This window comes from Achroia grisella, unplaced genomic scaffold (genome assembly GCF_030625045.1).
Source record: "Achroia grisella isolate CSIRO2021 unplaced genomic scaffold, CSIRO_AGI_Agris_v1 utg1241, whole genome shotgun sequence".
Lineage (NCBI taxonomy): Eukaryota > Metazoa > Arthropoda > Insecta > Lepidoptera > Pyralidae > Achroia > Achroia grisella.
The window spans coordinates 801,059-816,516 of record NW_026712604.1 but is presented as its reverse complement, the minus strand read 5'-3'; the positions used below and the strand labels follow the sequence as shown (position 1 = coordinate 816,516).

The following is a 15,458-nucleotide window of genomic DNA, read 5'->3' as shown; positions in this document are numbered from 1 at the left end:
CTAGCTGTGCACGCGACTCGTCCGCAGATTATAGTGACTGACCTAATAAACAATAAATATTCCATAATCTAAACCAAAAATGGCAATTGCATCCCCTATTTTATTTAACCCCCTTTAAGAGTATTTTTTTTACAAACTTTGAATGTCATGGTTATTTATATTTAATCAATACCCTTAAAAATAAGTTTCAAGGGAAAAAAGGGTTTTATGGGGTTGAAAGTGGGGATGAAAGATTGTATGCTCCAAAATAGCCTATGTCCTTTCTCAGGGTCTAGACTATCTGTGTACCAAATTTCATTTAAATCGGTACAGTAGTTTTGACGTTAAAGCGAGACAGACAGACAGAGTTACTTTCACATTTATAATATTATTAGTAATTAGTATTAGTATAATTACTAAGGAAGTAAGGATTTGATCAACAGCCTCAAAACTAAGTTTCATCGTTCTAGCTTCAAAAATGACCTATTTCCATACAAACTTTCATTCACCGTTTTATTTCACACCTTTAAAGATAATATTTTTACAAACTTTGAATGTCATATATTTATATTTACTCAACATCCTAAAAAATTAGGTTAAAACTTCTAACTATAAAAATGTCAATACTTCCATACAACCTAGTTACGATCCGAAAAATTACTTTAAATAAATGTAATATAAAATCGGTGTACATTGTGTGAACATAAATATTCTTCTGATTTTTTCGGAATTGGTTTCACGACAGATATACGCTACGACTCAGGAAATGTTTTTCAAAAATTCAAAATTCAAATACATTAATTCATGTAGGACATTTTAGCCGCTTATGAATGTCAAGTTTTTACATATGTCCTCTTTCAACCCCTTACAATCCTTTTTTCGCATTTAGTACCCTATGTCCTTTCCTCAGGGTCTAGACTATTTGTGTACCAAATAAGAGATGGAGAGACGGAGTCCAGTTCATGATTCTACAAGACATTTGTTTTGGTATACCATTTACGACTCACCCTGTACAAGACATATGTACCTTAACGACTCTTTATCGCACACAGGAGGACAGGAAAATAAATAAGAGACATTATTAAATACACATTTATTATATTTAATAATACATAATTATAAATTCATATAACCTATTAATATTAGTTATCGTCACATATTTGAAAAGTATCTACACAACAAAATAATTTACTTAAGTACATACATACAATTTAATTTTTCGTAATTATAAAGTATATTTATATATAATAATCTGAGTTTTCGGAATGTTTTATATTATACATTTTAGAGTAATAACGGGCATAATTAAAAAAATTTAAAACATGCAAAATGCTTGACTTTCCGCTTTATCATGACTAGGTAAATTTCCAAACGTCGCGGTAAGTGAGGTCTAATACTAAGGGAATATATGGATAACGTCACTTAACTATGCACAAGTAATGTTGCTCTAAAACGATAAATTACTCTGTACAAATAATTAATGCGAATCTCATACGTAACTGTACATTCCACAATAAAACATAGATAATGTAATACATTTTCTTAACTCTTTGAGAGATAAAATTAAACACTAAAATCATCTTGTGTATCGACGTAACGAGCACCTCTATATAACATTAAGGTGCAATAATCCTCTAAGAGAACCGCACTCATAAATTGTTACAAAAATATTTTTTGCGAGTAAAGTTCTAATAAAAATAAGGCAGTGCAGGACGGACGTTAAAAGTTAAGCGTTGCTCCGCGGTGGTAGCGAAGCTCCGTGCAATCGGTAACAAGAGATACACTAGTACCTAATCTACATACTGATAACGTATTTAAATGATATTTTCTGCTTATTTACAAACCTTAAAAATGTGATGTAATATGAATACGCGTAAAGAACTTCGCGTATTGAGATTGAGTCTTGAGTCATTTTTGCTTTTTGTTTATTGGCAAGTAGCAAAACTTTCGCTGCGACATCGTTTGTGAGATTCCATTGTATAACACATTTAGGGCCGTCCTTGATGTTAGTGTGCCGCTCGGGACCGTTCACGTAGGCGGGGAGTTCATATGTAGTGATACAGTGGTGAGGAGTCAGTGCAGACGCCGCTTGTGGCCGCCGTAGGAGGAGGAGAGCGCGAGGAGCCTGTACCGCTGGCGGAGGTGTCTCGCGCGCACGTGCGCGGACGCGATCTCTGCAGTGTACGAGCCCGGGAACCAGCCCGCTTCGCCATCTCGTGTCCGTTCGCCATAGTACCAACCTAAGAATAATATTTTTTGTTGTTATTACATTTGTCTATGTGGTTTTTGCCAGTCGGTAATCGAAGATGTTAGCTAGGCTGAATTTACACCCGTAAGTTTTGGTCATATCATCAACTTAACATACATTCATTACAGTAATACAACAGTCATGTTTTTATGCATTTCACATAATTCGACTTTGACCGATCCCCCGTCCAATTAAAACGGGGATCGAAATTACGACTAAGTTGTCTTCGGCCGCTCCATAAGTCATTTCGCGGGTTTAGAATGCCATTTGCACTCGTGGGCGTGTATCTTCGGTATTATTATTGTTAGACAGTATCGTTCGGTGAAGCTGCGGCCAACAGCACCAGAATATTTAAAAAAAAAGATGTAGTTAAAGTTTCGTTCACGTAATTTGAACATAAAGGCGATTATAGGCCTAACAAAGTACCTATATATATTTAAACGCATTTTTTTTCAAACTATACTCCACTACTCCAAACCAGCGAAAGGACTTATGGAGCAGCTGAAGGCCAACTCCCGCCGGACGGATACGACTTCAGTCTGAGGGCACCGCTAGGGGTTCGGGCCATCGTAATTTCGATCCCCGTTTGCATCGGACGGGGACCGATGGGAGAGTTGACGTACCCTCCCCGGTCTTCCTGGTGACGTTGACGACGTCTCCCTCCGCGAGCTGCAGCTCGTCGGGCTGCGCGGGCGCGTAGGCGTAGAGCGCGGCGACCTGCGGGCAGTCCCAGCCCGCGTACAGCGCCTCGCCCGGGGCCGCCGCCGCCGGCGCCAGCGCCTCCGCCCACCGCCGGCACGCAGTCTCCGACGGACACGACGCCAGCTGACGGCCACGGATTCATTTATATCTACACTTTACTGCACCAGATACCTCCAGGGGAAGAGATCTATTTACTGCACTAGATACTGCCAGGGGAAGAGAATCATTTACATCGACACTTTTTTTCTGGCTCCGGCGATTTGTGTTGCCACTAGCCCGTTTCTAGTTTTTTTTTAAAGTGGGGTAATCGACGCGTATTAAAAAAGTAGCAATTTAGAAACAGGAGAATTGGAAATTGTTAGGAAAAATATACATTTATATACTTTTCTGCGCACAAGACATAAAAATATTTATTAATATTAGAATATGTATATACAAAAGGCGATCTTACTAAGCAAACTCTTGTATGATTTACTTACATCTTTATATGATGACTTTTGGGGAGAAGGGAATTGTTAGTAATGTACCATGTACATTAACGCATGGCATGCACCTCTTTATTATCACCTATTAAAAAAATATAAACAAACTTTATTTATAAGACATGACAGTCTCAGTAGTCTAGTGATTTAGCAGACTGTCTTACTTGCAATGGTCGCGGCTTCTATTCCTGGCTCGGTACAAATTGTAATTAGAAATATAATTGTTAGTATCGGCTTGGGTGTTTATGTATATTATGTGTGGTAACTGTAGAGCGTACTGACCATCTCGACGGTGCATCCGTCGTGGTTCTCGAGCAGCGTGAGCAGCAGCGGGTACTTGGCTGCGCCGGTGGCCTCGCCCGCCGACACCTCCAGCAGCGAGCGCGGGCAGTGGTCGATGCCCAGGTACGAGTCCTCGCTGTGCACACAACACACAAACATACTTTTATACGCCTCTCTCACCACCTAAGGCAGCCCCTATTGCCAACTTTGTATGTTATTTTTTTTAATTTTTATTATTTGTAACTCGTGTTGTGTTGGCATTATCTAGCTAGTATTGGCATTAGCTAGTTGTAGGATTATCTTAGCCATTGCTAGTCTATTCTCTAGTGCAAACACAGTTTCAGTTATTATTCATTATTAATTTATGAGTCAGACAGTAATAGTTATTTTTCTAATAGTAAAATAGTACTAACCCTGTCTTCTTGGTGATTACGAGGATGTCATTAAAGAGAAACACGTAGAGCGGCACCTTGTGGAACTTCTTGCCGAAGGTAAGTTTGGACTCGTCTGATTTCCACACTATCTGCGTCATTTCGCCTGAGCGCACCAGCCACCGGACAGGTCTGAGGAGAGGCGACATTATGTTACAATTTGATATGCGTGACATTTTTTTAATGTATGGAGTGTAAACCTTTTCACAGCGTCCATAAGCTATGTTAATATTTTAACATCAAATGGGCTCTTTTTTATACCATTATAATCAGCAAGGATGATATCCTTGCTGGCCATAAAAAACTAACATCTAAAAGAAGTCGCAAAGAATGATGAAAGGAAAAACGGTAATAATAATTTCTAAGTTATGTGTTCATTTATAGAATTCTCCACATGAAATTCCCGTGTATCCTTGCGAGCGAGAGAGCAGTATAGAGTGTGAGGGAGAGCGTCGATATATATTTGTCGATTTCATTGCAATTTTATTTCAAATTATTATTATTATTTATACTTATTTCAAAGTAATGACCAGTTAATTCTAGTTATTAACGTCGGGATAATTATCTCGAATTCGGATCTGCCGGAAGGTGCTGCTTCCCTGGTAAGAAAGAGAGCAGTATAGAGTTAGAGCGAGTGCGACGGTACCTGCGGTCACGGCGGCCGCAGGCTGTTGCTAGTTGCGCATCCCCTGGTAAGAAAGAGAGCGGTATAGAGTTAGAGCGAGTGCGACGGTACCTGCGGTCACGGCGGCCGCAGGCTGTTGCTAGTTGCGCATCCCCTGGTAAGAAAGAGAGCGGTATAGAGTTAGAGCGAGTGCGACGGTACCTGCGGTCACGGCGGCCGCAGGCTGTTGCTAGTTGCGCATCCCCTGGTAAGAAAGAGAGCGGTATAGAGTTAGAGCGAGTGCGACGGTACCTGCGGTCACGGCGGCCGCAGGCTGTTGCTAGTTGCGCATCCCCTGGTAAGAAAGAGAGCGGTATAGAGTTAGAGCGAGTGCGACGGTACCTGCGGTCACGGCGGCCGCAGGCTGTTGCTAGTTGCGCATCCCCTGGTAAGAAAGAGAGCGGTATAGAGTTAGAGCGAGTGCGACGGTACCTGCGGTCACGGCGGCCGCAGGCTGTTGCTAGTTGCGCATCCCCTGGTAAGAAAGAGAGCGGTATAGAGTTAGAGCGAGTGCGACGGTACCTGCGGTCACGGCGGCCGCAGGCGGGCGCGAGCTGCGGCGGCGAGCGGACGTGCGGCGCGAACTGCAGCATGCGCGACACTCGGAACATCTCCTCGATGCGCTCCGTGTTGCGAGCACCCTCGTTGCACTGCGACACGAACTGCACGAGACATTTATCTATATATTAAACTGTCTATGCGTATCAGCCTCCTCAAGGGAAACCAGTGCTGTGCTAAACTGGTCTAATTTAGCAATATGATGATAATTACGATAGTAACAAGTCATGGAAAACAAGATGAACTCAGCATAAATAAATATATGGCCAGCTAATCTATTGGGATTAAATCGCAAGATGGAAGAATTATTTGTTATTAAAATTCGAAGAATGTGTATTTTTATTATTTTGGGATGCAAAATTAAATCAATATTTGTATAATAAAATGACTTGTATTAAGATTGCCTATAGCGTTAAGACTACCTTTTGTACTTATGTATGTTTTATTTATTGTATTAAATAAAATGTACATAATATATGGATGGATATTTGTTACTCTTTCACGCAAAAACTACTAAACGTATTTTGATGAAACTTTGCAGGAATATAGCTTATATATCAGAATAAAATATAGGCTATAAATATAATGCGGGTGAAACCGCGGGCACATCTAGTAATTTGTATAATTGAGATGGGCCGTCTGTACTAACGTGGTATATTAAAAAAAAAAAGCTTACGTTATTGAGTGTGGCGAGTGCGTGCATGCAAGCCTGGTACTCTTGGTCCTCCGCGTGCAGGTTCTTGAGGACTGCGTCGAGGAGCAGCGGCAGCCGGGTCACTCGCTGCATCGGCAGCATCAGGAACGAATGCAGCGACAGGCTCTGACACGCCGGGTGACTTTCCAATCTGGACCATATCGAATCCAAATTAAATGATTTATTTTTAGGTAATTATATATACTTGTATATCAATCATACGTATTGACACCGAAATATATATAAATATTTAATACAATACAGTTTAGATTGCACCTATAAATTTAACACGCAATTTAAAACTTCATGCCACTTTTAGTTATTGTCAGTTGATTGTGTATTCAATATTTTGACTCTAATGAATTAGTGCTAATTGGTAGTTTGTATTCAAACGTTGTTGTGTTGTGATGAAACATCTTTCCTAATTAGATTATAGAATAAAATAAATAAAATAGTCAAAAGTGCAAGTTTATTTGAATAAATAATTTCCTATTCTATTCTATTGACAACTGTAACAACATTTTTACAAGCAAGTTGTAGTTTTACAGGTCCAAATCAGATCTGAGATCGCTAGGAACATAATAAGTGTAACATCAACTTACTTCTTGAGTGTTGAGCTAAAACCAGGCTGCTCCCTCAGCCGCTGCAGCGCTTTCACCATTAACGCTTGATTTTCACAGTATTTGACGTAAACGTGGAAGTGTTCCTCGGCGTGCTGGAGAACAATATCACAGATGCCTTGCAGCAGAATGTTTTCTTGCCAGCACTTCTCCAGCTCGTTCATAAGGCGTTGTGAACACTTGCGCACTGGGAATAGTCACAGAGCATTTAATATTAGGTTTTATAGTTAGATCCATCGTTAAAAATAAATGTAGCCTAAGTTACTCTTTATAACATTAGTTATCTGCGAGTCAAAGTTCCGTTAAAATCGGTCCAGCCCTTTCAGAAATTAGGAGGACCAAACGATCAGACAGTGACTTTATTTCATTTAGGTATTTGAATTACCAATTTCACGGTTGCAGATAATTTCATGAGCAAATAGAAAGAAGATTGAAGTTCTTTCTAATCGTAAAGATCTTAGAGTAATGTGGTGGCTATGAATGGTGATAATTATACTGATATTACGGCCTCGGTGGTCTAGCGGTTTAGAATGCATTTTTACTTCCGATGGTCGTGGGTTCGATTCCTACCACAAACATTTGTATTCATGAGTATGATTGTTTGTATCGGTTTGGGTCTTTTATTTATATTATGTATGTATTTACAAAAGAATGTATATCTATGCATTTGTATAACTTGTCTAGTACTCATAACACAAGCTCTAGCTAGCTTAGCTTGGGACTAGATGGCGCTGTGTGGATTGTCCTAAGATATTATTATTATATTAATCAAGTTACCATCATTAGAACCGATTTTAATGCGTCATTAGACTCAGGTTCTTCCTAAGATATTTTAGCATAGTATGATTATGTTCTGAATATTATTGGTGACACATTCATTTATGACTCACGCGGATAAGTAACGTAAAGAGTAATAAATACAATATAAATAATTATTACACAGAATATAATATTGTAAATAATTAATTTATATATTGATCTTTATTGTTAAAGAAACGTATTAATATGTAGATATCAAACAAAAGCTAAGTGGTTTAAAATTTGTTTGATTAATAATTTCTGATTATGGACGATTTCGATGGTCCAGCGGTTTACTACTTGCTTCTAATGGTCGCAGGTTCGATTACTAGTTTTGTATTTTGACTACGGTTATTTATATTGGTCTGGGTGTTTTCTATGTATATGTATGTAGTTATAAAAATAATGTATTGAAGTATTCCTATCCGTTGTCTAGTACCCATAAGACAAGTTCTGCTTAGGTTGGGACTAGATGGCGCTATGCCAATTGTTTTTGGTTATTGTTATAGTTATATACAGCGTCAGTTATAAAAGCATTTAGAAAGTAAGGACAATCATAATTATGCGTCTTCATATAAATTTTAAGATGTGCCCTACGCCAGTTGCCTTAGGGTTTTTCACAGCATATCCTAGCTTAATATCTCAGTAGGTGTTTCAAACCTTTCCTAGGGCAAGAATTATAGCCTAGTAAGGTAGGATGAGTCTTGCACCAGATCTCTTTGAAGGAGATTTTTACAGTATCTTCTAGCCTAAGACTTCGATAGGTGTTTTAACCCTTCCCTACACGACGTCACGAGTTATAGCCTAGTGTGGTAGGATGTGCCTTAAGGATTTTTAGAGTATCGCCTAAGACATCAGTAGATGTTTTAATCCTGCCCTAGGCCAAGAGTTATAGCCTAGTGTGGTAGGCGGTGTACCTTACACCAGATGCCTTTGAAGGAGGATGTTTACAGTACCTCCTAGCCTAACACATCAGTAGGTTAACCCTAGGTTGTACCTCCTATAACCCTTCCCTAGGCCAAGAGTTATAGCCTATTGTGGTAGGATGAAGTGGTTAATTACCACAACCATTTAAAAAGCTTATCCAATTATCAATAAAAACTAATTGTTTTTTAATAACACGACAACACGGCGACGACAACCGTCGCGACGCCGACGTAAGACTAATCACTTCAAAGTACTTTTTCATTACATGTCTAATTTTCTTTCGTATCTCGAATAAGGCAACATTAATTCATGCATAGGATGCTCAGTCAATCACTTATAGAAGTGATTGACTGAGTAACTGATCTTCCAAATGAAATAAAAAAAATAACATATGTAAGTACTAGCTACTTATGTTATTTTTTTTAAGTGTAGGGATAGAGACGTTCATAAGAGGCCGAAAGATTCTATATTAATATTTTGAAGATTGATATACATTGTCGTAGTAAATAGTAATAATAATAATAATATCGACGATACATACAACGCCATCTGGTTCCAAGTTAATGGAGCTTGCTGTACTAGAAAATTAATATGAATACTTACATACTTTTTTGTATATACATACATATTAAATACACAGTACAAAAGACAGAGACAGAAAGAGGTTCACCTGGCAGTATTGTGGAGAAGAGGGTGTCGAAGTCTTCAGCGGGCAGTATTTGTGTGTCCCGGAAGGCGGGGTGGGAGATGAAGTGCGCCTCCAACACGTTTAGCGAGTTAAGGTACGACGCTTCCGACGTTAGCAGTTCAAACTTCGCTTCTTGGAGACGCTTCTGCGCCGGCGCGAGGGAACCTGTGCGTATTATTATTGTTTAGAAAGGCAAAAAGTTTTGCTTTTGTTTAATAACATCTTTCAATAGAATGGTATTCAGGGCCTGATTAACCATTTCGGGACCACGTCCTGTTTAAGTGTTGAAAAGAGATCGTCTAATGATATTCTAAATTAATATAATTGCATCGAAAATACAATTAATAAGACTCTAAGATTATTTTTTAATGAAACATTTTATTGTTGTTAATAACATTCTACGTGTGCGGGGTCCCTAACCATTGCGGGATTTCTCCTGTCCCATAGAGTTGCTTATTTTGCCTAATTGTTAATTATGCCCTGACTACATTCCTAATTAATTATTTTCAAGTTCTTTATCCGTTTATCTGCTCAAACCGTATTCGCTTACAGTAGTTTTTATATACCATGGCTGTCTGTAATAGACTTACATGAATAGAAATATTTTTATAAATATAATCCCTGATTATTCGTATTATAAAATTCTCGTAGAAACCAAATCTCGTGTCTAAAACCTAACATAAAGACAAAATGACTAAAAACTCAGAAATCCTTATCGATGTCTTCGTTACTTATTAGTATAACCCTCTTCTAGTCGTATCAACAGATTGAGAGTGGATTAACTATATAAGATAGTTACTAACATTTATTTTTAAACTAGTTAAAATCTGCAATTAGTATCATAATTACAATAGTTACATATTTCATGCTCTTTGCGCTTTTTATTGGATTTCTTAGATTATAACATAATAGTATTATAGTATAAGGTAAAAGTTTGGTCAAGATATTGTAATATATTGCATAAAATTCATTTTGAAGATTTCAGGGCATACTAACAAGTGATAAACTAATCTAGTCTTCAGTGATAGTTATATGTAATTTCCCAATCACAACCACTTAAAAGCAATTCAGAATCTATCGATACAATGATGCGGAGTGAATAAAATGACCTTGCATTAGATGGATCGCCACAGAATTGGTGCACGACAGTGAGCACTGACGTAATTTTAATTTTTAGCATCAAGCGGCAATAAACATAGCAACTTAGTGTATTATTCCAATTACAGTAAGTTGATTTTAGCACCAATAGGCATTTTCTGAAGTTTAATGACAATTGCGTATGCATGTAATATGTATCTATAATCCACCTATATTGTATACCTTTCTACATGATTGCTAATTAGGTAGGTACAGGATATATTTCTCCTCGAACGTATCTGCGTATTTTCGGATTTAGAAAAATCTTTATTTGACCTTTTTACTCTTTGTGGCACTAAATATTTGTGCTAATGGTGGGACAAGAAATTAAATAAAAGAATATACATTAAGTAATTTCAGTTTGACCCCCTCGGATCGATGCCCCTTCCAATTCAAATGGGGATTCAAATTACGACAGCCTGAGCCGAGGTTCGAACCCCTAGTGGTACCCTCAAACTAAAGTCATATCCGTCAGTTGGTCTTCACCCGCTCCATAAGTCCTTCCGCGGGTTTGGAGTGCCATCTGCACTCGTCCCCTATCGTTCGGCGAAGCTATAAAGGCCAGGTGTAGCCAACAGCATTAGAGTAGTCCGAAAAAAAATAGTTTAATACTCACTTAGTACAGTGGAGTTGACGACCTCGGGTACCTCGCACCAGAGGGTGCGAGCGGGTCCCCGCGGCGCTACTAGTGCCATGGCGGATGGTCGTGCGTTCGGTGCCGTTCCCGTGCTCGCGTCCGCTGGCGTTTCCGCGCCCGCTTCCGCTCCTGCGCTCACCTCGTACGCGTCCGAATCCGAGTCGCCCGTCTCACGACACACAGACTGTAGGATTGCAATGTTTTATTATAAAGAGGTTCATCTCTACATAAACCTCTTTATAATAGATAAATACTAATAATAATGCCATGAACAATTCACACGTCGTCTAGTCTTAAGCTAAGCAGAGTTTGTGTTATGGGTACTAGTACCCACTTGTCTAGACAAGTGATAGATATTGAGTATGTTTGGAACTTTGGATCTAACTTGGCACAATAACTTTGAAAGATTTAATAATCTACTAGAAATCTAAATTTAGAATCAAAGTAGGTGAAATATCTACTAAATTAACAACAGCGTTTGACCTAAATTATAACTAAATAATATGTTTTAACGAAACGTAGCACACATATGTGCCTGTCCGTGAATCCTACATTCGGCCCCGAGCAAGGTTGCGGCTCAATTGTAACTAATTAACGTTGTATACCTAATGATCATTAACGCAAGCGTAAACAACCAAAAGTAGTAAATAACAGATATTTTAAATATAATATATCTTACTTGTTACTAATATTATAAACGCGAAAGTTTGGAAGTATAGATGGATGGATGGATCTTTGTTACTCTTTCATGCAAAAACTACTCATCTAATTTTGCTTATACATATAGGCTATAATTTAAATGGCTATTATTGATCACCTGTCTTATTCTAATAGGGATGGAAATTACGATAGCCTGAGCGGAGGTTAGAGAGAACCTCTGCGGCGTTGCGGTAAAATTGTAACTACCTGATTTGTGTGATCTGTATTCAGATCCGTATCCACGGATCTACGTTTTTGACGATCCGGTACATCACTAACAATTACTAGCGTGACTTGTGCGTTCTCTTACTTTAATTTTTGTTTTTCTCACTCTACAACAGAAGCACAACCTTCAAAGCAAATTGCTTAGCTGCTGAAATAGGTGACACTGAGGTACCATGCAGAGTTCTTTGTAGTCTACCTAGATACGTGATTATAACAGTACGTACCTCTACTTTGGCCGCGTTGTAGAACTGATAGAGTGGTTCGTGAGTGAACAACGAGTGCGGCAGCGGCGACGCAGGATGCGAGCCTGATGACGCCCCTGATGACGTCGAAATGTTGCCCGCTTGGTATAAACCTGCCTCCGCGTACCTGACAACAAAGTGGGTTTTTTTATTGAAGATAATGGAATACATCTACTTGCGCTCTGTCTGCCTGCTGTGTAATGGAATAAGCTGGCGGGGCACCAGTGGAGGATGATAGGATACGGATGAAGTCAGGCCAGTTAACTCATCCTGGTGAGGACTAAACCATGATAAGTTCCAGTGGACGAGCTTGGTAGCACATCTGTGGGGACATGTGGCTCTATCACTAACAATGTAGTAGTATCTATTCGGTAACCTTTGTTAGTAATATCTATTCAGTAATTTGTATTCAACAAATGTTAAGTTAATAATGTAAAGTCACAACATTTGAAGAGTAACACGTAAGTTTCTTGCTCGTTCTTCTTGTGAGGAAACAAATTTCCAAATACGTGATAGATATAAAAAATTATGACTATTCAAAAGTGACTCTTTGCGATGATCTCTAGATCTTTATGGATGACTAGTTTTACTCGGAGCTGCTTGCAGGAATTCGGATAAAAAGTATCAAATTATAGACCTCATGGGAACGAAGCCGCTGGCAGTAGTATTTCTATCTTGCTACGAATTTGTATTTTGTTCCGGTGGTTTTTATTTATCAAGCTAACATATGTAGACCAACCGTTACGGTCAGCACGATCAAATTGTATAATGGAGTACAGGTACTTTTAGACCAACATATACATGTATAATATTATTATAATTATATAACAATGGCGTTAGCGCATAATAGTAAGTATTATTATATTTATAACTAGCTGTTACACGAGACTTTTTCCGCGTGAAATTAAAATAAAAAAATTTACTAAAGAGTCAAGTCAAAGAAAAAGTCCTTAGCGAAAGCGAGTAAAAGTGCCATCGACAACTGTTTAAGAGATCAGCAAGAACAAAGAGACATACAGTCAAAATTTTTAAAGTATTTTCTGTGAAATACTGTTAATTTGAAATTATAACCAGAGCCGTCTATTTTATTTATTTGTTTAGACTAGTTGTGTATGCGATTCAATCTCTAAATAATCTCACTTCTATCTATATACATCAACCATAATAATGGTGAAATATTTTTTTTGTCTTTTTAAAGCTATAGGAATGTTGAAATATTCCGCGAAAATTCATCTTAAATCCTTCGGCCGTTTTTCTGTGATATAATAAAAAAGAAACAGACAGACAGTCTACATTTCGTCAAAAAAATTTCAATTTTAATATACGTAAATATTTTATGTTATTATGCTGATTGATACATTAAAAGGTCCATGAATTCCGGAGATAATGTTATAAAATGCATATTAATATTCATTAAACTGTTATCTAAGTACTAAGGTACATACTCAAGCGGTAATATAAACAGCGGAAGTGTTCCAGTAAAGTAATCAACAATAGGAAAAATAGGTGCCCTCGGTGGTTTAGCGGTTTAGTACACCGCAGCAGTTACGATGGTCGCGAGTTCGGTTCCTGGCATGGTATAATTATTTGTATTCAAGACTATGAATGTATCGGTCTGGGTGTTTTCTATGTATATCATGTATTTACAAAAAAACTCTTTATATCACAAGCTTTGTTTAGCTTGGGATTAAATAGAGCAATGTGAATTGTTAAAAAAAACAACTACCAAAAGCGGCTTTTTTCGTGTCCGCAAAAGCCTCTTTTGATAGCCTCATTTGGAAATATAGTCGTGAAGGTATGTTTATAAAAAGTATGTTTTATTTGTTGATACATATTTCTGAAATTTAGAAAATAACTAATTTCGTAAATTAACTATCCAATGAGATTTGTATCTTATATTAATTAAAGTGCCGCGCTCTTGTCGGCGGAGTTCTTACCATTTTCCATGGTCTTCTATCAATGACAGTGTACCCACTGTGATTTTCATGTTAATTTTTTTTATAATACCTTTTTTATAATCTGGAAAATCTTCTAAAGACCGTCCCCCTGTCAGGTGACGACGTGGTGTGTGAAATTCTTACCCACTAAATAACCACACGTTGTACCTACGAATACGAGATAGCATCCTATTGGGACTCCAGCGGCGTTAGTCCGCCCTTAAGATGGTGCATCTCGTAGTGTATAATAATGTAATGGCGCTCCTACACTGACGGTATACGCGGGCGAGGCACTAGTGGAGGAGCATAAAATGATCATGAGGTCAGGTCAGTTAACCCATCGTGACAGATTCATCTGGTTTTTATTATCAGGTCAACCTCATATGGTACATTGATATGAATGGGGTCATCAATCCACAATACTAACAATCAGAGGGAAAGAGGATAGTTAGTAATTTATTTATTTTATTTATTAATTTATTTCAGGCAACTAGGCCCATATTATAAATACCTTATAGACTAACATACATATAGTATAATATTTATAAACGAACATTACCCCATTACTAGCAATGTACCATGTCAGGTTGACCTCCATGCCGTTCTTCCTGTAAACGATCGTGATAAATTCTTGGTGAATTTGTCACAATGGGCTATCTGACCTGACCTCATGCTCATCTTATCATCCTCCACTGGTGTCCCCACCAGCGTAAACCGTTATCGCAGGCGGGTGCACCATTTCATTATCATCCATAAAAAATTACTAACAATCTCCTTTTGCCCCATTTCGTTGTTAGGACGACCTATTTCGCCCTACTCAATCGTGAAAGCTACCTAGCTTAGTGCATAAAACCAATTTGAATATTTAATCAATCAGTAATCTATCGTAATATGTATACCATGTCATGGTCATATAAGAAATAGGTCGAATGATTTATTGATTGGTCTATATGAAGGATATACAGAAAGACAGATTATTTAGCACATAGATCTATACATCTTTACATACAAATAAATTTGGAGTGTCTATTTGTAATATTGAAATAACCGCTTTTTTACTACATGCATATGAATATAAATATATATACACCAAAATAACATTTTTCAATTTTTGTCTGTCTGTCTGACGGTCTATTTGTTCCGGCTAATCTCTGATAAGGCTGGACCGATTTTGACGAGACTTTTTTTGGTAGCTGATGTAATAAGGAGTAACTTAGGCTACTTTTATTTTAGAAAAATAAAGTTAATTTCCACGCGGTCGAAGTCGCGGGCAGAGCTAGTTTGATATATAATTATGTAAATATCGATTTTACATAAATCTATATGTACTTTACGATAAACAATAAAAGACATAACAAATAGTCAGCTAGTGCATACCTAAAAAACCTCATGATTGTAATGTTGGGCACAATAGTCAGAGACATTGTTAACTCTCAACGTTGTGGGAAATTCACACTTAACATGTACATACTTATGACTCTGGGAACATTTCGATACAGCAAGGTAAT

The 15,458-nt window shown here is 37.9% G+C and overlaps 1 protein-coding gene across 6 annotated transcripts in view; it reads right to left on the bottom strand.

The window, feature by feature from the left end:
* Nucleotides 1-1,098: 1,098 nt before the first annotated feature.
* The window catches only part of LOC131854611 (ephexin-1), a 66,638-nt gene continuing 52,278 nt past the window's right edge, over nucleotides 1,099-15,458 (bottom strand). For 4 of the 6 annotated variants that reach the window (XM_059205731.1, XM_059205732.1, XM_059205734.1 and 1 more), the window contains exons 9-18: nucleotides 11,996-12,140; nucleotides 10,827-11,031; nucleotides 9,056-9,238; nucleotides 6,643-6,847; nucleotides 6,023-6,191; nucleotides 5,311-5,450; nucleotides 4,107-4,256; nucleotides 3,694-3,829; nucleotides 2,851-3,052; nucleotides 1,099-2,219 (exon numbers count right to left, since the gene is read on the bottom strand). In XM_059205731.1, the coding sequence (XP_059061714.1) occupies nucleotides 2,053-2,219; nucleotides 2,851-3,052; nucleotides 3,694-3,829; nucleotides 4,107-4,256; nucleotides 5,311-5,450; nucleotides 6,023-6,191; nucleotides 6,643-6,847; nucleotides 9,056-9,238; nucleotides 10,827-11,031; nucleotides 11,996-12,140 (1,702 nt within the window). In that variant the 3' untranslated portion in view covers nucleotides 1,099-2,052. The remainder of the gene's footprint in view (nucleotides 2,220-2,850; nucleotides 3,053-3,693; nucleotides 3,830-4,106; nucleotides 4,257-5,310; nucleotides 5,451-6,022; nucleotides 6,192-6,642; nucleotides 6,848-9,055; nucleotides 9,239-10,826; nucleotides 11,032-11,995; nucleotides 12,141-15,458) is intronic. The other 2 variants (XM_059205735.1, XM_059205736.1) reach the window with 1 other exon arrangement.